The 27,007-nt window shown below is 45.1% G+C and overlaps 1 protein-coding gene across 1 annotated transcript; it reads left to right on the top strand.

Annotated features, from left to right (window-relative positions):
- The first annotated feature begins 1,165 nt into the window (after window positions 1-1,165).
- Window positions 1,166-26,342, top strand: LOC144154973 (outer mitochondrial transmembrane helix translocase-like). Its single transcript, XM_077686132.1, has 9 exons — window positions 1,166-1,366; window positions 1,663-1,704; window positions 7,330-7,507; window positions 10,095-10,163; window positions 10,916-11,004; window positions 11,782-12,021; window positions 19,483-19,533; window positions 20,931-21,067; window positions 23,280-26,342. Exons 1-9 carry the CDS (start codon window positions 1,181-1,183, stop codon window positions 23,482-23,484), a joined length of 1,197 nt encoding a protein of 398 aa, XP_077542258.1. The 5' UTR covers window positions 1,166-1,180; the 3' UTR covers window positions 23,485-26,342.
- Window positions 26,343-27,007: the final 665 nt, after the last annotated feature.

Here is a 27,007-nt window from a genome sequence, read left to right on the forward strand (position 1 = left end):
CGTGGTCAGCATCCCAGCTCTCATCTGGCGGGGGTAGGTCCACCCCTGCTTGAATCGCTTGAATACCCGCGGCTGGGAAGGGCCTGCCATTTCTTGGTGGCACTGAGCTAGGAATGGTACAGCCTACAGCGAGCTGGAATGTGGAAAAGGAACGTCAGTACGGTACATGGAGGTTATGGTATGGTACAAAGAAAAAAATTCCCTCGCACTTCCCCGAGGGGGAGAGTGTGTAAGTGCGAATGCACGGTTGTTGATTGCGCGATTACGGTGGATATCGTGATCTTAATGAGTAGTCGAGAGATTACACACAGGCACACAACTGTAATGTTCGTGAAAGAGAGATCACACACACACACACAACTACAAAGAAAGAAAGATGCATTTATTCACAGACACCTATTTGTGTTGTCGTTGTACTTGATTGCTAGAGCGGATCTCAGCTTTGAAATTTCGTGTCAGTACTCCTTTAAGCGGGTGCATTAGCCATTCTCACGCCCGATTCCTGGCCAATCCCCCACGTGGGTATGTGCCATGCACAGACACCTATTTGTGTTGTCGTTGTACTTGATTGCTAGAGCGGATCTCAGCTTTGAAATTTCCTCCTTTGGCCAATCCCCCATGTGGGTATGTGCCATGTCAGCGGCCTGGCAGCGCGCGCGCATCTCCCCCCGTTGCCAAGGAAGACGAGGAGATTCCTGGCCAATCCCCCACGTGGGTATGTGCCATGTCAGCGGCCAGGCAGCGCGCGCCCATCTCCCCCCGTTGCCAAGGAAGACGAGGAGCGCGCGCACCCGCAGCTGTTGCTATGCGGACGGCGGCGGAATGCGGACGGCGGCGGACGCTTCAGGCTCGCTTAAGAAGTGCATTCGCACTTAAAAAAATAGTCAGCCTCATCCGAACAATCGGCCCTAGCACCAGACGCACGCCGTAGTCTATGGCTGTAGTTGTGTAGTTGTAGATAGTTGTAGCATAGAGAAAGAATTTTTTATTTCTCTATGGTTGTAGCGCCAAGTGGGGCGCTACGCGCTGCTCAATTTTAATCAACTTTATTTAAATAATTTTTAAGTTTGTAAAAAGTTGGTTAACATTATGAAAACTACAATATAGTAAAAGTGCTATATTTTTTAAGTGAGTTTCACTCCGTTGTCGCTCTCATGCGCCAGTCGACTGCAGTCAACCCATGAGCCAGGCCATGTCTTTTCCGAAGATGGCGAGCGAAAGCATACGGATGCCTCTCACGCGCGGTGAAATTACGGGACTAGTTTTCCGTTTGTCTCTTTTCGGTGCACTAACGTACTTTGGCATAAAATGGATGGTCAATGCTATAGACCCAACCCGCAAACAGAAGATTGAGTCCAAGAAAAGGGTAAGAAAAAAGTTGCATCGCATGATGTCATGCAATCCTTGGTGTAGTAGAGGAAGAGCGTTTAGCGAGGAGTAAGGTTGCTGTACTCTAAGGAAAGTGTGTCACGAGTTTCCAAATATAGAAGTAGTGTGTGTTCTAGGCACCGTCTAATAGGATTCATTCGAAGTTTTGTACTGTTCATTCAAACCTTTCTATTCGTTTTCTAAGGTCGCGCCCTTGTAGTTGAGCCTTGAGGAAAAACAGATTTTAATTGCTGATTACCCTTTATCTTGACTTTTTTCCATGTTTTCTTTCAGGCAGATAGGATACTAAAAAAGATCGGCATACAGAACGTGAACGTAAGTGTTCTTCGAACCAGAACTGACGTGCCCTGGAAATGTGTAATTCGTACTTTAGGATACCCACTTATACGACACGACGAAATATTGCATTTCATGATGTAATTACTGCTTAGGAAAAAAAAAAAAAGAACATGGCGCTGTGTGCTTTTGGCATGTAGTCTTGTGAAACAGCCATGCAAGTCGGTAACTGGATGGCCTCCTCCCAAAGAACTCGCGCTGGCTTTTAGTCTCGACTCCTTCCCGGTAGTGGTAACCAGAACTTTTGCGCATGAGAAAGGCCAATCGTTACAGAAACTACGAGTGCAGGTGCGGGTGCATTTGAAGGTCCGACCACTGTTCTAGTAAATTTTGAGTTGACATCCCGAGGAATGTGTGGGGCGGAATGAACTTAGAATGAACATTCTGTGGTTGCGTACAAGATGTTGGTAGTATTTATGTTTATTTTCACTAACAATTGGTGGTTTGCCGAAAGCACTTGATTCGGCTGCCAAATTAACAATCTCGCAGCCATCTAAGTGAAAGCAGCAATTCAAGATTGGCAGCATCGTTATTGTACATATGACCATGGCACGGTTATGTTCGTAGAGCTTTGAGGCATAGGCACCCCTTTGTGCTGGCACATACGTAAAAGTTGGAGGGATGGTTTATAGAGTCCAGGCAGAGGGGCAGTTGTGAAAAACAAAACAACAGATTTTGTGCTGAATTGAAGGGGGAAAACGCAAGAGCATCGGTAATAAGGTGGCCAGCAAAAAGGGGTTGCAAAATGTTAGTGAATGCACAAGTTTTGCTTCATGAAAAAGAAATCGAAACTAAAATGATTGCGAACACATAAACACTAACAATACGGAATCGTGCAAACAAATGCTGCACGCTCAAATGCAGCTAACTCAAGAAGGGATATAAATAGACCTAATCAGTGAAATTCTCAATGAAATATACATCTCAAAAAAAAAAAAAAAAATGAGTAGGCCAATGGCTAGTTCTCTTGTGGAGGAAAAACTCAGTGAAGCACACCGGTTGTCATCTGGTTGATGAGACAATGGTGATGGCGAACTTTGAAGGTAAGCCTAGCTGTTCTTGAACTTGCCCCACGCATTCCTTTTCTTGCTGTGCACGTCATTGCCTGCCTCACTGGTGCCCATCTTCCTGATCATTTTTAGGGGTGCTTTGTAATGTTTGCGGCCAAGCTGTTGCTAAGGCCAATTAGCTTGCGTAAGTGTGGGAACACTTAACCCGCCGCGGTGGCTCAGTGGCTAACGCGTGCTGTTGAACCCAAGGGCACGGGTTCAATCTCGGGCGCAGTGGCTGCTTCTCTGATGGAGGCGAAAAGCAAAAACGCCCATGTGTGGAGGTTTCAGCGCACGTTAAAGATCCCCAGGTGGTCAAAATTAATCCGGAGCCTTCCACTATGGTGTACCTCATCGCCCTGGTGTAGCTGTGGCATGCTAAACCCCCAAAGTTTGAAAGTGTGGGAACACTTATGCATGGACTATAGGTAGTAGAGCTAACACGTCTTGTGCAGATATCAGAAGAAGCTATTGATCATTGTGAAGTTACAGTTCTTTTTTTACATTGCAAGCTTGAAAATGGAGATCCCATTTTCTTGTTAGACTTGTTAGTGCTCATTTGGAACTGGCCAAAACCAGTGTCTGGGCACCACCAGAGCGGTAGGTGTGAGCCACTGCAGCGTCCATTTTTTGTGTGCTAGGCTTCTTTGCCCCTGAATTTTAATTGCAAAAGCTATGTCAGAGTGAAGCTGTCGTGTGGCCTGGTTGCCTCGTGATTTCATTTTACTGAACCAATGAGCTGTGGAAACAAGAATGCAACAAGACGAACACTCGTCATGTTCCTTTCTCGTTTCAACCTAGCCTCGTTTGTGCAGTGAACTGTACAGAATTTATGTTGAGGCTTTGACAACCTTTTAGGGCGGGTATATGCCACACACTGTAAGCATATCAGAAGAAAGCAGTTCGGCTGTGTCGCAAAAAGTTGGCGGGTTGTTAGGGGATTCGAAGCATACATTAGCTCAATCATGTAAAGTGCACTTTCAGCGTGGGATTGTTTATTTCTTTAATTTCATATTGCAAGTCGGTGTGGTATCAACCACCAGTAGTACAGTTATATGTGTGGGGCTTTCTGAAAGTGCAAGCATTTTGAAGTGAACAGCTCTCTCAAATTGTGAACATTTTTTGTGATACATGGCTCTACTTGAATGCAGAGTTTCCTCCCCTCCTTCCCCACTTTCTTTCTTTTTTTTTTTTCTTTTTGTTACATCAACTCTATCTGTACTTCTCATGAGCTGACCTCTTCACAACAGTGTCACTAAATAAAGCTTTCTCCCTTCTGGTTTCAGCCACCGCAATTAAGACGGCAATGAGCGATTTATGCACTGAATCTAACCAAACTTGGTGCACACGCTCAGTTGACTATGACAAAGTAAAAACAGAAATGAGTTCATAGCTATTTTGTATAGCTTTGAAGTTATGAATGCACCTAACTAATTAGTTCATTCCTAGCTGATCAAGCTTCAAATTTTGTGCCACTATTCGCGAAGGTGTATTGTGCGCAAAAATTCCTCTGGGCATTTAAGTCCACTTACGCACTTAAAGAGGAAAGCCTGCAATACTTTCGAAGTCTTCTTGGCTGTTCATCCTACTTGTGTCTCAATCTTTCTGTGGAAATTTTTTCTGGTATGTGTTTTGTGCGTGCGCTTCTTGGTTTGAAGTATTAATGAGAAATTGTTTGGAAACTGGCATTCCACTAAGGTATAGAAGAAATTGGAGGTTTTAGATGGTGGTGCAAAGCAACACATGTTGTCACAGGAGTATGCTTTTGCTACAACAAAATGAAAAAAGAGTAAACCACTGCACCTGATGGTGCAAACGCACAGGCTGATTCCACGAGATCGAACACTGTACACACGTACATTTTTTTCTTTTTTTGCGAGTTATATGCCCACCATTAACTATCCTGGAAATGAACTGGAAGGTGTGCACTTAAAAAGAAAAAAAAAATGTATTTTACTGTGGCAATGAAACGAGAAATGTATTTTATTGCAGCCGCCGGAAACGGCAGGTAAAATCACCTGCCGTTTCCGGCGGCTGCAATTTTCTTCCATTTTCTGACTATGCGCAGGGCACTGCAAAAGTGTTGTCAAAGTTTTTGCATGGAAACGGAAACTGCACCACAGTATTGGTTAGCATCAAGCAAATTTTGAGTCCTGTAGCAAAAACAAAAAAAGTCTGAAATTGGTTCATATGCCAGGTAGTTGCTTTCTTTGATGCCCCCTATGTCAATACCTGCTACAGTGACCAACATCTAAATGATAAGTATGTTGGCCAGGTATTCCTACAAGGGAGGCTCAAGTCACAGAAATGTTTATTTTGTTTTGGTTGTACTTATAGATAGTGGCCTGCTCCCACAGCTACCACTTACAGGAGACAGATGCCAAAGAAGTGGCTGGGAAGGAACAGTGCTCCTCAGTAGGGGTGCTAAAGTTAATCCTAAGCATTCCAGAGCAGACCACCATAGGTAGTGTTTCTAATGACAGCGTAGAGAATTGCTATGGCATATTGTGGAGCAAGAGTTTGTACAGCTGCTCAAGGCAACGATTGAAGGTAAGGCGCAAATTACATGTGTGGATGGGTGCGGAGGTACAGTCTGAATACCTACATTTAGAAAGGTTCAAACAGGGATATGTTCCTTATCTTTGCCATAGCTGTCCACGCCTCACATTGAAAGACGACAGGGGCTTCGAAGAGAGTAAAATTGGCTTTGACTTGCATTACCAAAGCAGTGGAAAGCTGGTGGAGCATCGGATTTTGCGACTGATGTTTGCGGATAACATGGTGTGGCTAGACGGCTTAAGAAAACTGACCGACATCTGTGGTGAAGAAGCGACATATCTGGGCCTAAATTTTAGCCTGCAGAAATCAGGGTTCATGGTTTTTAACAATGAAGCTAATAATACCACAGCAGTAAGGATTCAACAGGAAGCTACGTTTGGTAAAGCAGTATAAAATACTTTGTAATCTGGCTGAATAGAGCACAGTGCTATTGGATGCCCATAAAAAATACCTTACGATGAAAGGGAGGTGATAACGTGATAACGTCATAGAGCAATATGGGGTACAAAAAGTGCAAAGTACGACGACAGATTCGGGAAAGAGTAATGGTGTCGGTGCTCAGATTTTCTATTGCTGTTCCATGCTTAGAAACAGGCATTCTGTTGGGGATGGAAGTGAACTAAAAAACTGTTGCCCAATTGGTATTACAAGCTCATCTTAGGACTGCTCCATGTTATGTAAAATTCATGTGTCCAGTTTCATTTTTTTGTGATAGCCATAGTGCAGAGAATGCTGGGATTACTCCATGTCAGGGAAAATTCATGTGTCCAGTTTGATTTTTTTATGATAGCTACAGTGGGGAGAAGGCTGGGATTGCATTTTGCTTTTCCAAGTAAAAGGCAGGGCAGTGATTACTGATTTGGTTATGTTGTCCAGTGAAGTGCCCTTTTCAAGAGCCAATAATGTACCCTCTCGGGTCTTATAAAGGGTGAAATTATGTTTTTCATCATTTTGTAGGTTTTATTGGCAAAAGTGTGTCGTGGCCAAGTGGCACCATATTTTTCCTGAGTTTGGCGCACTGTCATTTTAGTTATGTGTAAATTATGGCATAAAATGGTGACAAAATTGCATGATTCTGGTATATTTTGTATAAGACTTGAAGCCTTGAATCAGGTTTGCGGTAAAACTGTGGACCTCTTTGATAATCAGTTTCACTAGCTGCAGGCTGCCTGGCACGCAGTCCAATGCTTGTTTTTTTTTTTTTTTTTTTTTTTTTTTTTTTTTTTTTGACGTATGCCCGTGGTATGGTTGATTGATTGATTGTAGGGTTTAATGCGCCGACGCAATGCAGCCGATGAGGCGCGTCGTAGTGGAGGGCTCCGGATTAATTTTGACCACCTGAGGATCTTTAACGGTCACCGAAATCTCGCACACTAGGGTGTTTTTGCCTTTCGCCGCCATCAGAAAAGCGGCCGCCGTGTCCGGGAATCGAACCCGCGTCCTCGTGCTCAGCAGCGCAACGCCTTAGCCACTGAGCCACCGCGGCGGTGCAGAAGGGTAACCTAAATGATGAAAACAAGTTGATCTGTATGTATCGGTAGATTACATTGCAGACAATGCAAATAAATCTGCAGCAGCAGTTGCCTAATAATGCAGAAAATGCCAAAAGTTTGAAAGTATTACCACCATGTACATTTTTCCACTCTACAACCTGTGACGTCACAAATAGTAAATGACGGGACGGAATTGGGGGAGCTTGTCGGGCATTGGTAAGCAGCTTTTGCTTAACACACACACACACACACACACAAAGAAAAAGTTGACACACACAAAGGTTGAAAGGAAAAGTTATCCAGCCTTTGTTGACCCTGCATAGGGCCAAGTATTGGTCCTTTGTGTTGTTTTGTGTCTTTTCAGAGAAGTTGCATGAAAACTTTTCTTCATTCTCCTATTTTACATGCTACTGCTGGTGGTGGTTGGGGTGCCCCGACACCAATTAGAGTTGTGCCAATTTTTTTTTTTTTTTGTATATATATATATATACCTGCAATTTCAGTTGACGGAGTATGAGCTGTCGATAGCAGCCCAGCTGATTGACCCCCGAGACATCAATGTATCCTGGGACAGCATTGCTGGCCTGGAGGAGATCACACAGGAGCTGCGGGAGACGGTCATCCTCCCCATTCAGAAGCGGCACCTGTTTACCGGCTCACAGCTAATCCAGCCACCAAAGGGTGTGTGCTGGCTTCCCACCTTTTTGTATCATCACGTTCTGGGTCAAAAACTGATAAACAAGGCATTTCACGGGGCTCCCAGTCATGCCGCAGTTGGTTTGGTGGTACGTACTGTATGTTCAAAATAAGCATGGCCGAAGTGAAATTTGAGTGCAGTTGGCCTTTGATGAGGGCATCAATATGACCTGCCTGGGGGTAAGCTTAAAAAGGAAGACTATACGCCTCGAGCTTCGCGATCGCTGTGCCGCCTGCCGCCGCTTCTCCGCGGCGTTGACGGGATTTGCGCTGCGTGACTGATAGGGGCTCGTGCAGTGTTTTGGTTCAATTTCGCATCTTTTCGCCTTTCCGCGCCCTAAAAAAACTTATGGTGACGACTATAGGCAAAGAGTACGTTTGCAGCTGCGTCTTCGTAGAGTACGCGATCGCCTGCAAGAGCTACCCGGGGACGCGGTTCTGCGCGCTTCGTCGCCGCTCTTCCGGGCGTCGGCGACGGCAGCAACATATCACCCATGTCACCTCCAAAACATCAGGCACAAATGAATTCTACTGACGCCTTGTTTAGACCTGATACTGGTGCAATGAGAGGTTGGCTTTATTTTGCAGCGTGGACAACGAATGCGGCTTCGTTTCGCATATATACGCCGCAGAAAAATATGTTTCGGGGATGTGATTACCCAATCCCGGACAATAACTTATGCCTTTTATAAGAATATAAACCATGCGAAAATGTAAAGTATAGTCCAAGCCTGTGCGTCGTTAAATATGTGCCCACACACGCCATATAGCAAGAACCAAGGAAATGAAACCACAGAAAAATAAATGCTGTGCCAATGCGGAATTTAGAAACATAATAGCTCTAACGGAAATGAAAAAAAAAAACAGTGCAGCTTCTGGCATGCTAAAGACGTTCGTCTAAACTTAAGCCAGGTAGGTTTCACTAGACCAACTATACGCGAAATGCACTGCTATTTCGCGTGAAATCGGTGGGGGGGGGAGGGGGACGCTTTGTACAAATGCGGAGCGGCATCAAGCACTGAACGTTTTAGTAATCCCACACATAAATCTCGCGTTCACTTGCCTGTTGTTTTTCTACTTCAACGAAGAGCTGATCGTACGGCGGACGCATTTTTGGAAGTATACAGGGTAGGCTGTTCAACAAGCTATGAAATGTGTGTGGTATGTGATAAGGCCCTCTGATTTCAGTTTCTGGTTTATTCTGCAGGCTCCCTGTGCCATATGACGATATTTCGAAGAAGCATTTAGTCGCGGACGCGGATTATATTGTAAGCCCGTCTCCGCGCTGCTCGCAGAGGATATATGTAGCAAATGAAGGTCTGCGGGCGCGCGCCTCACGACAAGACGACTCTGTCGTGTGCTGATCCCGAGCATAATTATGCATTGTCCATCGTACTTTTGTTGAATATTCCCAAAATTAAAACAGACTGGCTTGTAAATGGTGATGATCAATATCTGAGGTATAATATCGGTAAACGTAACTGGTGTGCTAGCAGGTATGAGTGCTCCGCTGATTATGTAAGCGCACAAAACCGATTTACATCGTAGTGTATAGCCATAGCATGAACATCCGAGGAACCGGTGGTTACGGAGACACGGCTAGTAAATTCAGGTCAGTGTAACTACAATCGGCTCCATCATACGCCGGTTCCGCGACGCTGGCCTGTGACACACACCTGGCGCTATAAAGACCGAAAATACCACACTAAGATCGCGTCGGAAACATTTACACTCTCGTAAACACACCCCATTTGCGAACAGAGTGACTGCTCCACACAAACATGAATTTCAAACGTGCACAAATGGTAAATCTCAGTCGTGAACGTGCCGCAAAAGCAGCGGCGGCACTGGGGAGCGGGACGCCGACTCCGGCGCCTGCTTTCGAAACGGGCCGCTAGGGGGATTTCAGTGGCGCCCCTACAGGCCGAGCTCGAGGCGTATTGTTCAGTGTTGATAATTACTAATGAAGGTAGGATAATGAAATAATGGTACGGACGGCAGAAAAGTGCACAACTATGCAGAAGTGAAAGTTCATGTTACCATATCTACTCTAGCTGCAAAGGGCAGCTCACGTGTGTGGCATCTCGGCAGACTTACAGACAAATATAGAAATGTCAGCAGTGCCGATTGGGGTGGGGGCAGAAAAAAGGGGTGGTTGCATTATGAGAAATGCCTGCAATTATCTGCAGGCAGAAGCGGAACTAGGCGACCGTGTCACTTCAAAGGTTGATGCTACTTAAAAAAGCGACTGTAGACATGATAGGGGCGTTTTAGTCTTAAAGGACTGCACTATAGGCCATGAACTAGCTCCCTAGAAGGGCCATTAGTGCTTGGCACTCATGCAACTCCTTTTTTCTTTTTTTGCAAGCTTTTGTGGTCTTTCTTTTGCTATGCTTGATAAGTAATGTTTACTAGCACCTTCACATTTGGAGGCACCAATTTGTTATTGAAATGTTTTTCGTTTACTGCTGCAACTTTAAAACCGGCTTTGTTCATGATGCTAGAGTTTTTGGATTCATGTGTTGCCTTTTTCTGCAGCAAGTGTTGAACTAACGTTTTCTCGTACCTACAGGAGTACTTCTTCATGGTCCACCTGGCTGTGGAAAAACAATGATTGCCAAGGCAACGGCACGAGAAGCTGGTAGGTAATTATTTTTTTTACTTGTTCTATCAAGAAAGTTATTACAGTGGATTCTCGCCGAAGTGCTGCTGGGTAGGATGTAACAAAATAGCACCTTAACCAGCACAGCTTATTGGCTTTGGGAACACGTTGTTCAGTGGGTAGTAAGGATGAACAGAAGTTGCTACATACTGTTTGGCTGAACCTGTCCTTGATTTGTAGCAAGCTGAAGCTACATGTACCACATAGTGCAGATGCATGCATTAGATGAAACTGCATGGTAAGTTGCTACGGTTTACATGAATGCATGGAAGCTTGGCTTTTATCAGCTCATCCCAAGTAGTGTATGTACAGTCTTTGTCAAAATTTTCTAGGCCAAGCCGGAAACGCGCAGGCCGCAAAAAATTTAATGTACAAGCTTACGTCCTGAGCAAGGCTGTTAACGCTTTATGCCAGAAAGCTAGAGAAAACACCTTTCTTTCTTACTGTCATAAAATATTTTTGTCACATTTAAAGGCGAAGCTTATTCTTTGAATTCTTTGTGGTGAAGAAGGCTTAGGATTGGCGTAGAAAATTTGCACAAAGGGTGTACATGCGTCCTGGCAGGCTGAAATATGACATGAAGAGCTGTGGGCTTTCACTACTGGCCTAAGATAAGTCCGGGGCTCAAGCGGGATTGCGGAAATATAACTTCTCAGGCTGGTTTTGTTGGTGGTGCTGCTTGTGTGGGAATTTGTTACTCGCTCGTGACAGTTGCAACCCTTGCCTTGCAGGTGCTCGCTTCATTAACCTGGAAGTTGCAGCACTGACTGACAAGTGGTATGGAGAATCGCAGAAGCTTGCCAGTGCCGTCTTTACGCTGGTGAGTTAGCCTGCTGCCTACTCCTATGAAGCTTCCTGTATTGTGTTCACGGAGTTTATTCCATGAGCCCGTTATCATTTCGCCTATTATTGTTACCCTAAAGGCCAAAGATCAGAGTGAGGCCAAAAGAAGGTGGAGGTAGCGAAGGTGAAGCAAAGCATGAAAAGTGCAAGCAGGCATTAAAGAAGCCGCGACACTTGACAGAAGTTTACACAAATGTAGAAAAAAAGTTTTCACTGCTACTCTCTCTCTCTCTCTCTCTCTCTCTCTCTCTCTCTCTCTCTCTCTCTCTCTCTCTCTCTCTCTCTCTCTCTCTCTCTCTCTCTCTCTCTCTCTCTCTCTCTCTCTCTCTCTCTCTCTCTCTCTCTCTCTCTCTCTCTCCCTCTCCCTCCCTCCCTCCCTCCCTTATTCATTTTCAAGATTTTTAGCATGCTTGGTGCACAGCATTTGGATTGATGGATGGGGCTGTTCCCTTTGTAGCGGGTGGCCTCTAGTGTGGCTTTCACACTCGCACACACTGTGGCCTAGCCAGAAAAAATGTTTATATACAACGAAGCACGTTAAACACACCAACTAACGCAGGAATGAGCGTGGTTCTTGCTGCTCTAACACATGTGACACATTGACCATTTGTTTTTCCTTACACACAGTGTTGCTGGGAAAATGCCAGCCCTTTGCTGTACTTGTTGGGGGGTCACTGCATCGTTTATGTGAAGCATTGCTTATGAAGGTGGGCACTGACGCGTTTGCCCGGCCCCTCCACCCGGCTGCTTGCAGGCGGTCAAGATCCAGCCGTGCATCATCTTCATCGATGAGATTGACTCGTTCTTGCGTTCCCGGGACAGCCAGGACCACGAGGCGACGGCCATGATGAAGGCACAGTTCATGTGCCTCTGGGACGGCCTCATCACGGACCCCGACTGCCAGGTGGTCGTCATGGGGGCCACCAACCGGCCGCACGACGTGGACAAGGCCATCCTGCGCCGCATGCCCGCCATGTTTCACGTGGGCCTGCCTGTGAGTCTTGTCATCATGGAGATGGCACATGTCCTGGTTTTATTAGAGAGAATTGGGCCTTGGATATCTCACTTGACTCCAGACTCCATTCTGACCCTGAAGGGTGTTGTGGAAAAGAAAAAGGCACAACTACTAAGAAGCTTTGAGTTTCCCGCTACTCTCGGTCAGCAAGGACGACATTGAGGAGGTGTTGAGAACAGTTATCAATTTGTGGTGCTTTGATTTGGTAGTTGGATCAAACAGAACAAGAGGGACCACAAAAATTGCGCAATCATTTTTATTGTCAGTGGCCTCCACTCGCACAAAGTGTCTATTTCTTGCGACGGTTGAAGGGGCAGTGCAAGGAAGTGGCTAGTGAGCCGTCGCTAGATTTTTGTCTGTTTTCTGTTCGTCTATCTTGATTGCTTGAAATTTGCGTTAACATTGGCATGGTTGTTATTCTGACGTGGCAATCTTTTGAATTAAAGAAATGTGTTTCATGGTCCCTTTAAGTGCAGCCCATTCAACTGAGCCCACAAAATGATGCAGAAGGAAGCCAGCTTTGACCGCTTGCAGTCATTGTTATCATCAGGCTAGGTTTTCATGACGCACCTTGTGTGAATAGGTTTTTCATTTGCATCTCAAAGATATCTGATGTGCACCTAAAAAATCTTTGTTAAAAATCTTGGCTGTTCCTGTTTTGTTTTTTAACATTCCTAGCCTTATCCACATGAGTAAACCTTGGTTTCACTCTGAAAAAGTAGAAGCAAAAAATAGAGTGAGTCAGTGCCGAGAATTTTTCAGCACCTGCCTCTCTTGGTGATGTGGCATAAGCATGGCATCTTAGCTATCCTATAGTGTGGACTATTTATCTAAGAAGCGTAGGTGCTCAGGATTAAAAAAAATACTTAAATCCAATTGTTCTTTCACTGTAAAATTGCCTATCTGAGCTTAACAGTTTGCAGGCTGCTTGCCTATTACGTCTGGAACCTGGAAATCAGATTTGGCTGTCATGGAGCCATAATCAACGCAGGCTTTGTCCACTGTCTCTATGCAGGGTTTTTTTAGGTAGCATCAGAAAATGCTGGAAGCATAGCGGGCAAGCATCTCGGTAGGCAGTCATTGGCCTGCATGCTGACTTGGCATTGCTTGCTGTGTGTCTGCATTTGAAAACTTTAAGAACCAGGGGGCATATAAAAATTAAGGAATCTGTGAGCCTGGCAAACAGGCTTGTGTCAGTGCTCGTTGAAGGGCACTCTGGCTATCTTTGATCTTTGGTTTTGTACTAGGCCCTTCAGTGTCTTGCAATATGCAAACTGAGAAGGTGCTCCTTCCAGGGTGTCTAGTGACCGGGAAAACCGGGAAAAGTCAGGGAATTTGGACCCACAGGGAAAAGTCAGGAAATTGTCAGGGAATTTTTCAATCAAGTAGTACCAGTCAGGGAAAACCACTTCGGGGCCTGCTCACACAGTTTTAGAATAGGGTAAACCAGTGTTAAAGGCCGAGAATTTACCAAACGCAACATGTTCGCACGCGACGAAAGCGTGAACCGCATGAAACTTTTCTGGTTTTTTTTTGCAAGCGAAAACGCGCCGTGCACGCCTGAGGCGCGCTGACGCCGCCGCGGAAACCACCTGCACGGTGCGTGCCGAGCGGCAGGCGCCGGCAACATGGCGGTAGCACCGGCCACGGAGTAGTGCGGTAGCTCGAACGACCGCTTTTAACCGCTTTTAACTGCTTTTTAAAATGCTACTTAAGGCACAAACGCACTTGCTTGTGCAGGAAAGGAGCCACCGCAGGCACGAAATCGTCGACGCGGCCGTGAAAATACCGCGCACGAATCGCGGGCAGAAACTCGCCGTGCGGTTCATGCAGCTCGCAGCTGGCTTAGGTTGCTGGGTGCACTTGCGCAGAGGGCGATATTGTGGTGCACAAATCGCACGCACAAGGCGCTTTTTTTTTTCGGCGAATTTTAAACGGCAGCGCTTTTTGGGAGCTAATCTTGCAAGAACTTCTTTCTTGTGACATCAGGAGCCAGAGTTGCATAATCAAAAAGGAACATGACATGGTTTAGCGTGAACCGCATGGGGCGTTTTCTGCTAGCGAAAACGCGGCGCGCACGTCACAGGCGCGCTGACGCTGCCGCAGAACCGCCCACACTACCCGTACTAAGAGTGTACTAAAAGAGTTGAGTGGGACGAGCTGCCGGCTCCGCGCCTGCTTCGCTGCGAAGCGCAGTTTGTGGAAAGTTGGCGGGGCGGCACTGCGGTCGCAGTGGATTGGGTTGTGCCGGTGCGAACTGTGAGCGGCGGCACAGGGCGACCGCAGAACGGAGGTCCCGCAGTCGTTTTCAGTCATATGTTTCAGAACTTTGCGGAACCGCTTCTGCTGTTTATCTTTCTCTGTTAAGTGTTGTAGAGTGACGAGCCTTTAGTGTTTAATTTCACCGTCCTCGGCATGCCTATAGCCCTCGCCACTTTTGTGCTCTGGGATGCCTCTGGGATGCTGGGATGTCCTATCACACATTTGCGTTCCGAGACATGAAGCTCGCGGATCAACCTAAGAAACAAAACTGCGTGGTGTGTGAGCTGCACTTCGAGTACTGCTACATACAGCGTGACTGCACGCACGTTATCGATGGTAAAGAAGTGAGAATCACCCGTGGTGTGCCTTGGATGACGCCCGACGTAGAAGTATTAAGCGAGGATGCGCCCCTCGCAGGGGTCATGACAGATTGCAATAGTTTCCAAGTGGCATAGCATCAAATTGTCATGAACAAACATTTTGACCAGCTGGTGCTTGTTCTGCTGACGCGACGTGGTTCTTCTGTATCGCGGGATACCGCTGTTGATGATCAAAATTGTTGGTCTCGTTCTAGTGCCAATGTTTGGGGGAAAAGGGCTTGTGTTTATCGAATCTTGACATTTTCGACATTTGCTAGCAATCTCGTGCTTTCGACCTTTAATTCCGCCAAAGCAGTCCTCACAATAATTCGTTTTATCTGCAACCACAACTATAATTAATTATGGTACACTGCAGGGGCTTTATATTTACTCAAAGCCCGTGAATATAAGAGCGTTAATTGCTCTAATAAAATACCAGGGTTGGTCTGAATGGCATATTTGCAGTATATCTGTAAAATAGCGCGTCTATTCGCGGTGTTCGGGGAGATCATGTAGTCAAATTTTCGAGGAGTATGCATGTAGTCAAAATTTCGAGGAGTATGCAAAAAGCTGCGCATTGTTCACGGCCGTACAGTCAAATCGAAGAACGCAATATGCTTAATAGAAATGGCACCCCTGCACGGGCCTGTTTTTAAGGCCCGGTCTGAGCCCGACCCGGGGCCATAACACTTATTCCGGGCATTCATAAGTGAGCCCAGCCCCGGCCCGTCGTCTTAATCCCAGGCCCGCGGCTGGTAATTTATTTTTGGGCCTAAGAATGGCCCGCATGGGCGTGACCAAGCCCGGCCTTAGACGCTGAATAAAATTTATTACAGTTGGTTGAGTGTCTTCGCAGCGGCAACCAGACAGAGCATCTAGTCTGTACAGTGCACGTCATGGATTGAAGGTGAAAATCCGGAGTTAAATAGCGCACACATGTACTTTTTCTTCCACTGTCTTCAGTTCGTGTCACATCGGGGTAATGATAGCTAGTATTCGTAATTAAATCAGATCTGACACCATCACATTTGATGACCAGATTCTTGGCACCGTAACATTATGGTTGTCTCGGACACACGTTGGTATGGTGAAATTTTTGGCGCCACGTTTTATTCCACGAGTAAGTGCATTGAAATGTTTTGTCTGTAGTGGTTGCTCAGCGGTTTTGTTTCCCTAGCCCGCGAGTTCGATTCGCGGCCACGGCTGCCGCATTTCATTGGGTGCGGCATGTAAAAACCATGCACAGTAGACATAGATCGAGTTCCAGGTTGTCCAAATTAATCCCTTCCGTGCTACATGCATTCCCTTGTAATCGTACCTTCGGTATGTTATGTCCCAACATGTAAAATGTTGATGCAGTACATGAACAGGAACTATCAGACCTACAAAACACGTTTTTGGAACAGTGCATAGAACAACGTCAAGAGGAGCGTTGAAATAAACTCATAACATCCCTTCTAATGCTTTTTTCTACAATTCACATCGGAAATATTAATAGCCAGGCCCACAAATTCAAGCCCGAGCTCGTCCCAGGCCTGTGGCATTAAGTCCAGGCCCGCCGATAAACCGTTTTCGGGCCAGCCCGGGCCCAGCAGTGCATGATGCTGCATCATGATGCGGCATTCCCGTCTGAATAACTGGCATGCACACTTCAGCAACATATATGCTTTTATCGAATTGGGTTAAGACCGAAACGTTCTAAAAATCATTATTTCGTAAAGAACATGCTGGAAAGCTTGTGTAAAATGAAAATATGGCCAGATTCCTCGATTTAAATCGAGGAATCTGGCCATATTTTCATTTTACATTGATATTCATTAATTCATTCATGATATTCATTTACATTCACATAAATGATTTACATTTACATAAATGATATTCATTTACATTCATTCATATTTTCATTTTACATTTTACATTTTCATTGCAGCGCCAATGAAGCAATTGCTTCATTGGCGCTGCAATGAAATGCCCCAGTGTCATTAAACAGATGTAGCAAAAGTTCATGTAGCACTGCCCATGTTTTTTCTATTTATTGCATTTTACGTCGAGAGAGTTAAGGGTGAACACGGAAAAAAAGTAGTGGAAACTGGTACTCCAACGCTTGTCCCTATCACCTCCGTTCGTCTGTCGTTCTATTTTTTGCGTTGGAAGTACTTCGTTGAAAAAAAAAACAGGGCACGCTTCTGCCGCAAAGCCTCTAAAAGTTCCTTTTAATTTATTCTAACGTGTTCTTTTTTTCTAACCTGCTGTCGCTTTGGCGTTCCTGTTAACATAAAAATTGGGCGAAACGCGTAAAAGCGTGGCCCGCGCGATGCCGCGCGCCTTGGCGAGCGCAGTCGGCAAGAATCCACTTCGCCCGCTGCGCCCTCTATTCAATCTACAGCCGCCGCTTCAGGTGGAGCGCTCCGTTCGTCCCACTCAACTCGTTCTAGTACACTCTACCTGTACGCTGCGCGTGGTGCTGCCGGCGGCGGCAACATGGCGGCGGCTTCGATCGCGAAGTGGTGACGGGAGTTCGAGCAATGCCGCCTGTATTAACATTGCCTGACGCGTCGCGCGCTTTTCAATGGGAAGGGTCGGGACGCTTAGTTCAGGCACTGATCCGCTATGTGGCGCGTGCCGGCGGACATCTCATCTTACGTCACTGCTCGCGAGTCGCGAACGCTGCACCCACTTCTACGACGTGTGTCTGTCAGCTTGCCTGTCGGGCTTCAAGGGCCGTTTCGCTTACATCTTAGCCGCGATGGGGCGTTAGCTCTGTGGCGCACTGGGTATCTCATTCAATGTGTCGCTCACTTCATACTTGCTGCATTTTTCCAAAGATAAAGACGGAGGCGTACTGAAATAGTGTAAGAACGTACTGATTGTCGGGTAGACATATAGCTAACAGAAAAACGATATTTTCGGATGGGGCAGCCATTATTTTACTGATATTTTTCTTTCTGGAGTATTTATAGAAGAAAAAATTTTGTGCACGTTTTTTGTTCAAGTGCTCACTTCTACGATTACTTTCCAATAATATCACGTGCTTGTAAACCTCAGAAAATTATAGGAAACAAAAGGATAAGCAGCTGGGATCCCGCCACGCTGTCCGGGCGCTTCTACAGTACAGTCCTCAATTTTAGAAGTGCGTACCGATGCAGAGTGCGAACAGCGGGGTCAAAACAATACCTAAATGCGGAGTGGATAGAGGTGGGATGCCCCACTCAGAAAATTTCAGGGCCTGTGATCCGAGTAGATAAGCGCGCAAAGCCGGCATCAGCCTGCGGCAGCGCAAGGGATTTTGCTTCGTGACAAAGGAAGTTTTATCAGTGACAGACCAAGACAGACAGGCATGGTGAAAAATAAGAAGGCGTAGGAGCGCCGCCTTGGGAACGCTAAACAAACTTTCCACTATTATGCATAGTTTCCGAGAAGCGGCGCTGTCTGGCGGACACGAAAGCACGCTGGAAAGCTACGGAGTGGGGAAGGGTAGGAGAGAGCAACAGGAGAGTGGCTGTTTGGCCATTTTTCACTCACGCGTTAGGCAATGTTTATACAGGCGGCGTTGGTTCGAGCGACCGCTTCTAAGTGCTCTCTAGAATGCCGCACAAGACACGCACGAATTTGCTTGTAAGGTTAAGGAGCCTATAATGTGGGCGAAAAATGGTACTATAAAACATCATCCGCGCCACTAGTGAAAGCGCCCATGCAATACCTGCCGGGGTGGTAAGCCTAAACATCTCTGGCGCAGCCAGCCGGCTGTCTCGAGAGCTTCGAAACTGCCGCCATGAGGTGCACGGCTCCCCATTAGCGCAAGTCGTCAGGCTCCTCCCACTGCCGCGCGCGACGCGCGTCATTTTCTGAGCGAGGCAGAATTCGCTGCCGCGTGCGCGAATCGTCGACGCAGGCGTCAAAAAATTGCACGAGCAACGCCAACGCGCCTGAATCGCGTGCAAAAACGCACCGTGCGGTTCACGTTGCATGTCGAGCCAGGACAATAAAAAAAAGCAAAAGGTGCTCGCTGAAGCGCAACTTGAAGCTTCTATCCCGCAAGATGAAATAAACTCTGAAGCCGTAACTGAAGGCAAGCAAACCTCAAACTGAACAAACAAACTGGAGTTAATCAAAGTGCATTTTGAGAGTTAGGGCACTTGCAACAAATGTGTTTTTCCCAATGATAGAATGTGTTTTCCTACGCTTTTTATGTGCTGCACGGACCATTTCCACAGAATGGCGCCTGTTGTATAGGTCAGGCAATTTCATTTAAAATTGTCATGGAAAAGCCAGGGAAATTGAATTAGGCAATTTGCTAGACACCCTGTCCTTCAGATTGGTGGTGTCCATTTCCGGTGCAAAATAATGTTTGCAAGGCTGATGCAGCATAGCGTCTTTGCTGTAAACCATAAGCATCTTGTTTTGAGGGCTTATAGGTGCACAATTCCTTCTGTAACGGACATGCATTAGCATTCAGTCAAGTAGTATGACAGCCATGTTATCATAAACAGACCAAATGATGTGCAAGGAACTGCTTTTAGATTTAGTAAGTCTTGGTCATATTGCCTTATATTTTAATATTGTGGCATTTAAAATGTGGATATTGATGTTGCAATATTACTTAGCGATTCTTCCAGGCTGCGGCTACTTTGTCAAGCCAGGCATTGGCTCAGGTAGTATACAGCTCTTGGCCTTCAGAAGCCAAAGAGTGGGGGGAACTCCACCGAATAAAAGTCATTTGTCTGACCTTAGTTGAATGTACAGTTCTATTGGTGAATAGCTAATGTGTTAAAGCATTAAGGCTGATTATTTTTTCATGTTTTTTTTTTTTTTTTTCCAGAACCAGCAGCAGCGAGCTGGGATTATTAAACTGGTCCTGGAGACAGAAGGGGTAAGTTGCTTGAAAGTCGGTTGAAAATTTAGCGCTGCCACAAGTTAAAATAATATATCGATATTCTGCCCAGCAGTTCTGTCGCGGACACTGTCAGGAATCGGTTTCTAGCAGCAAGAAAAGGTTGGGGGGGGGGGGGGTCATTTTTACATATTTCTTCTTGGCACCTCGTTTATATAACATTCCGTTATGAAAAATGATGGGATGTCGACTGAAGACAGTCACACCTCATGCTAACATTATAGGGCTGAGTATATCTTCCAGCACTACTTTCTGATCTTTGCATTGCTAAAGCATCCCACTGTGGTACATCTATGTCAGGGGTGGAGGTGGCCCATTGCGCCACGCTGCACCAATTCACTTTTCCTGTCCCATCCTGCTCCAGAAGGCAATATTGCACCGAAACTGCTTCCAAGCGGTGAGGCAGCTGTGAGATGATGTGCAATGCTAGTCCCAGTGCGCAGGGAGCAGTGGAGACGCGTTTGTTCAGCTGTCATTCACTACATGGCGTGCTCCAAAGGACTCCCTGCTTAGTCACTTGTCACAATTTCCTGGTCTCAAAGTGGTGGCGCGGTATTACGGGACTTGGGAGTGGACTTCGGGTACGGGCAATGGACCAACTTTGCCCCTAAATGCAGTGTCACCGCACAGCATGCTGCGCTGTCAGTATTTATTTTTAATTTCTCTGGTTTAGTTATGCAATGCGTCAAGCTATTTCTGGTTTCCTCATAATTTCTTTTTCACCCAATTTCTTTCTTTCTTAGTTTTTCTCTTCCATTTGTTTCGAGTTTTTTTTTGATGTAGAATGAAGTCAAACTTTTCACAGCCGAAGTGCACAAGGGACCATTTTGCCTATCTCTGGTCTTCTCTGGGTTGTTTCTTATAACTGTGATGTGTTGAAATATCACGAACATTTGTTTTTCGTTTGTCTGAAGTCTAGTTGAAGCTTCTGTCTAGTTTTCGCTTAGTTATTGCTGTTTCAGCTGGTATATTTTAATTATGGGAATTCATTGGAAAGTGGTCGGCTCAGTATTGATCGATTGCGGAGAAAGATCTTTTTTTTTTTTTGCGAAAAATAAAAAATCGCAAATAAATTATGTTTGACTCGAGATCTGCTCCAATACTCGTCTTTTGATGCTCCAGAGCTGCTATAAAACCACATTATATCTGCTCGCTAGGCTGCTCTGGAAGGCTCAAGCCCACTTCCGCCCCTGCTATGTGTTTAGAAGAACCTGTTAGTGGGCAGGTTGGTGCATCTTCAACGTGAAGTAAAAAACTGCACAATTTGAGACGACCACAAAAAGGGAGGAAACAAATTGCACAGTTTTTTATTTTATGTGGACCCTGCTATGTGGAACGAACTCCAACTTGGCTTGAACGTGTTCTCTGTTTTGTAGGTGAGCAAGGATGTGAACATTGGGCAGATTGCACGTGTGACTGAAGGGTTTTCGGGCAGCGATTTGAGAGAGCTGTGCCGCAACGCTGCTCTCTACCGGGTCCGGGATCTGCTGCGAAATGAGAAGCGCCCTGCAGGGTAAGTGTGTCTACCACCACGTGTCATTTTGCATGCTGTGCAAGTGTTAGGATAATTCTGAGTGGAGTGTTTTCCAGTAGCGACCTGTGCATGTGCGCACTGCTGGTCCACCATTCTTGGCAGTCGCCCCGGGAAATATAAACAGACCGGCACATCCTCAGCTTGATGCTTAGGGAGCGGCTATGCTTTCTCAAATTTTTATTCCCTCTTGTTCGACAGCTTGTGCGCGTTAGTACGTGCACACACAAAAAAAGCTTTTACAAAGGAAAGGGGCAAACATGTTTGAGGCTGACCATGTTGCAAGCACATGGCTTCCAGGGAGGGAACAGCAAAGGCGAGAAAAGAAGCACAAAGGAAAAGGCACTTCGCCCACTGCAAATCAGTCTTGGGTATGTGCACCTGTTTCCACGGCATTAATGTGAAAGGTACGGGTGACGGGTGGGTGCGGGAGGAATTGAGCGACGAGAACGTTTCATGCGTGAGTTTTTTGACAGCAAGACTTTTTTCAGGAGGAGGACGGAGGGAGGCGTGCCCGACTGCCGCTTTTTAGTTCACTGTGGCGGCTGCTAAAAGGACCGGTATTGGGAAAACGTCCATTAGCCATGTTATACCTGTGCTACATGGCAACTTCAAAGGCCTTCCGAAGGCCTTCGAACCAATTGTCTATTGAGTGCCCTATTGTAAATACATAGGGCGAACTTGTGGGCGAGCGTTCAGTTGTCAATTTAAAGTTGTCGTATAGCACAGGCATTAGACCTGGTGCATTGCATGCAGTTTAAGTGAAGAAATTCGGGAGGCTCTTGGTCTTTGGGTTGAAGCGCCTTCTACTGGATTAACGTTACTGTTCTTGACCTAAATTAACTTACAAGGCCGTCATAACTTACAGGGGCCGTTAACATACGTTGCCGTCAGTTTTTCAGTACACACCAGTTTCAAAACTCCACAACTCCACTTCAGAATCTGGGCCATGTGAGCATCCCTGCTTCGTTGAAGTGAAGGGAAAGTTATTCGCGCAGCACCTAGGGGTCAAAAACTGACTTTATTCTAAACATTTACTTCAGCTTATTTTTTTAATTTGGAGCATTAGATTAGGTTGTGTGTAATTATGTTTTCGCAATTTTTCCTTTATGACTGATGGCAGCAGCTGCAAGGACTTGAGTAGTAAGTACTTCAACTGTCGACAGATGGCAGGCTAGTCAACTTGCCTGGGTTTGCTCCTAGCGCACGGTGCCAACCGCCAACTGGTTTTTGATACATGGGGCCTGTGGGAGTTTCACAACTAGTGTATATGTATTGAGAAACTGCATTGTAGTGTATGCACGTTATCCAGGTTGTTTTGTCTATAGCTACGTAATATTAGTATTTTTAAAAGCAGAGAAGTTGAATTTTAAGACACCAGGGCTGCTATCTGAATAGCGTAAAGGGAAATTAATCTTTTTCTTTTTTGGTTATTTTTGTAGTTTGGTTAAAACTGTGGGGTCAGAAACTGGGCATTCTCGAGAGCAGGTGAAGCTAAAATCATAGTTTTTTCCTACGATTGCAGTAGTAGGCTATTCTCGTTTCCAATCTAGTAACTAACAAAGAACATTTGTGCAAATTTTTTTCTCATTCTTCATGAAATAACGAGTGAAACTATAGACTGGTGACACCTGAGCGCCACATTTTTGTGGCCAAGAAAGGACCAACGTGCATTTTACTCTTCTGTTCTTTTTAGAGTAACTCATTTCTTGAAAGTCCTTAATTAAATAAGCCTCTAATTTAAAATATACTCATTGCCCAAGGTTGTTCCGAGGTACTTCACTGTGTTAGCTCGTGACGTATGGAGCCCACTGTATACAGTGGGCACAGAAATGCACAGGTGGTGGAAAGGGGTGCGTGGCCTGTCCAGGTCAGCTTGGAAGATGATCCTTGGTGCACAAATTTTACCCATTACACTCTTTTTTGTTTGTATTGATTTGTGATATTTGGCTGAGTGTGGCCGGAAGGAGTGGAAAGGGCGTAGGTAGCACAGGTCCTTCAGATGCCTCCCCAGTCTCTAAATTGAGACTTTTGGCTTGCATATAGGTATTAGCTCAAATTTTCCTGATAAGTAAAGCAAGATAAGCCTGTGTTGAAACAGTTATCAGGTAATGATGATCTTTCCAGTCGTGTGGTCTAACCAGCAAACAAAAGCTGCGTTTACCATCCCACCTTTGTGATTTCTATGCGACAGGGGGCACCGAGAACTGTCGGACGATGAGGAGACATTCCACGACGCACGCCAGCCTGGTGCGAAGGAAGGCTCGGACGACGACGAAAGCTTCCATGATGCACTGCGGCCCATATGCATGGAGGACTTTACCAATGCCTTGGCCAAGATGAAGAGCTCAAAAGTGCTTGCCCACCAGCGGCACAACATTCCGCTGGAGTTAGACTAGGCCTCGTGCCTTCTGTACAGCTGGTGGGAAGGGGACTCTTGTGTTCACCGTCACGTGTCTTTGGCGGTAGTAAGTCGTACGTCATTGACGGCTCCGTTGTTGCTAGCAATATTGAGAACTCCCTGAGGTCATCTCCACAGCATTTGCGAGGCCAAGTTTGCACTGAACTGTTGCATGTTTCTACTCTGTGGGAGCCATTGTTCGCAATGAAAACGAGCTCATGTGCTTGTTGAGCATGCTTGGCACTGAAATCTGGCCTTAGCTTGGGAAGGAGTGCTTTCAAATGGCACTTGGTGTAGAGGGGGGCTTTGTCAAAGAGGGGCAGCCTAATTATACCGACCAGGTTTGAAATCACTGGAAATTGAGAATGCTTCTTTTCTGTATTGTTTCATTTTCTGTATTTAAAATAATCAACTAAGAATAATAGAACAACTTTAGTCAAGGCATAGCGAAATGTTGCAGCTGTTGTGTCAGTCTGGCCGGGGGTGAACACACCTGGAGGGCGTGCTGATAGGGTGGCACACGGTACAGTGGCCATTTAGAAAGTTTCGCAACATGTACAACCTTGTGTGTGTTTGCTTCAGACCGTAGTAATCAGAGTTTACTTTTTGTGATAGTGTTCACCTGGATAATGGTACAGACAGTGTACGCTTGTGATGTCGTCTTTCATTGAGTATATATATATATGTATATATATATATATATATATATATATCTGTCATATAATGATGGAGAATGTTATGTTTGGTGTACCGCAAAAAAAGAGCTACTATAACATATTTGTGTACTGCTTTTGCATTACAGTGCAAGTTCAAGTTTGGCTGTGTATAAAAGGACTAAAGATATAGTTCATTAATCTTATGTATTTAGTTTGCATATTCCTTCTTCTACTTCCTCTTCTATGACCACTGTCTCTGTCCTTCGAATCTTTCTCATCTTTGCGTATAGGCTGCGCAGAAGCTGTGCCGCAGCGCAAGTGTGACTAGAGCGTCTTGTTTCCTCATAGCTAAGTAACAATGTACAGAATTTTAAAGTGCCTGGTTTGCGCCCACATTTTTTAAGCGAGGGTTGTTTTGTCTTGACTGAATATTTTGTGCTACCGTGAGGAACACTTAGCATGAGATTAAAATTTTGCTTTATGTATCGTGTGCACATTTGGAAAAAAACATAACTGCAATACAAAGTCCTTCATGTGGTGCTGACAAATTACAGTGGCAAGTTTATGCAGACAGAGTGTGGTTAGGAACAACTTTGTGCTCATCTAAAAACACTCCAACATATGACAAGTATCGCACATGATACTGAAAAGCAGTAGCTGATAGCAGTAACAGTAAGTTCAGTTCAATAAACAATAAAATAATTACCATTAAGTAATTCATTACTTGTCCAAATTACTTCCCTAAGAACCTCTTATTGCAATAGTTCAAATGCAGGCTCAGCAAAATGAGTTGTTGCTCTTTCGTTTGTGTCTTCTTCCTTACAATGTGTGCATTGCTGTTTTGTAAAAATTGGCATTAACATTACAGCAATCTTTTTTAAATTTGTGTGATTGTTACTTGGATGCTGACATGTGGATGCTGTACATTGCCCCACTGGTGCCGCAGCATTGTCCACTGGCTTTTTTTTTATGGGGGCTGAGTGTAGCTACACACAGCTTTTGTTTATCGTGTTGATGTTCAGATCCCTTTTCTGAATTTCCTTTTTTTTTATTGACCGTTTGGACTGCAGGAGACAAAGGAGAGGAGACCCTAGTTTTTATAGTGAAAAAAAAAGGACAAAAATCAGAAATTAATATTATGTACTATTATTTGTGATCTACGAGTTTTAACCAAAATACATGCAAAATACTATGTTCTTTCCATGAATATTTACTGAGCTGTTGCACTCCAAATCCCTCTAAGTGAGTATTTTTACCTCATTTCTAAACTGCTTGTTTTCTCAAGGTAGCGTTCTTGTCACAGGACTAACTGTTGCCCAAAGTATGTTGTCATGTAATGGCAAGATTTGTCTTGTTCTTAGTGCATTCAAAAGCTTATCGATTGGAGACTGCAATAAAATTATGGGAATATAACACTTGTTGGCAGCATTACAAAATATTCCATACTTCATTTGACCAAAATATTAGTAATTACATATGTCAATTTTGCAATGACCTCTCTGGTCCTTACTCAACACAAATATATACAAAGTAAGACAACTTCAAACTGATATTACAGACAAAACCTGACGGAGTGTTTGTTATCGACAGTATAACACAGGCGAAAAATTTCGAGTGCATAGGTTAATATGTATCGAAATAGGCTTAAAGACCTGGGTCTCTGACAGGTACGTGGGTCTCTTTTGAAAGAAAACATTCTGCTGGCTTGTGCAACCCTAGTCTTTGTGACAAAAAACGGGAATGCTTTTTACTAGGTAAGTATTCTTGCTTAAATTAAGACAGCTTAGTGGCAGGGTATTTTACATGAATTGTGTACAGGTGGACAACAACTGCAGCAGTGTGGTTACTGAATGGGTGGGAACAGAAGCCAAGGGAGGCCGAATACTATGTAGAGTGAATTTTGAAGCAACCTTTATCATGCAGGCAAAGACTGGGAGGTGCAGAGTGTGTAAAGCTCAAGCTGAATGAACTTGTGCATACTTGGTCTTCAGTTGATCCCTCTTTGGTTGTTATGGCCAGAAGCTTCAGAAGATGTGAGGGCCATTTCTAGCTTGACAAGCCCCTTGCAAGGAAATGCCATCTTGTAACCAATGCTGATACTTTGTCAAAAGCCACTTCTGTTATCAATTATCCATGTCTGGCTGCTTGAGCCAACTTGTCTTGACGTGTAATCTCGCAACAATGCCAATAGTGTCGGCTATGTGACTGGGTTCGACCATTGCTTCCATCAATGTTCTGGTAGTCCCCTTGAGTTGATTCCTGCTCTGAACGTTTGATGGCCATTTCTAGGTTATTGATCATTCCCCTTACGAAGACGTGTGCCATCTCACAGCTAGTGTGCACACATACTCTAGGGCATGCCTTGGCCAGCAAAAGTTCCTTCACCATTCTTTTGAATTCCCTGATAGGACAGTGGTAGGACATCATTTTGGTACCGAGATGGTGCAGATGCAAATCTACTTTGGCCAGATTGTTTTTACACATGATGAAGAACCATGTGCATCAGACAGTTTTAAAGGGGCCATGAAGACAAAATACGAGTTTGTTTTATTAGAAATATTTTGTATTTTATAGTGCCCCCAGCGCTTGTCTGGCAGCAAACAATGCTTTATTCACTGAGAAATTGAACAGTTTCAGCCGAAATTTCAACTCTCCCGCCGCATCGTGTTTTGTGACGTCGACAGTGACGTATGCAGAGCAGATTTATAAAACAAGAGTTAGTATGTTGACTGGAGCTGTCGCCCACGGCAAAAGCATAGTATTTTTGTTAACCAGGTTACCGTCTGCCTTAGCTAATGGCGTAACGATACTGCTGGAGGATCACTGTCAACACACGGTGTTTTTTCCGACCTGGCTTGTATTTGA

This window comes from Haemaphysalis longicornis, unplaced genomic scaffold (assembly GCF_048455015.1).
Source record: "Haemaphysalis longicornis isolate Haplotype H1 unplaced genomic scaffold, Haemaphysalis longicornis Haplotype H1 scaffold_1, whole genome shotgun sequence".
NCBI lineage: Eukaryota > Metazoa > Arthropoda > Arachnida > Ixodida > Ixodidae > Haemaphysalis > Haemaphysalis longicornis.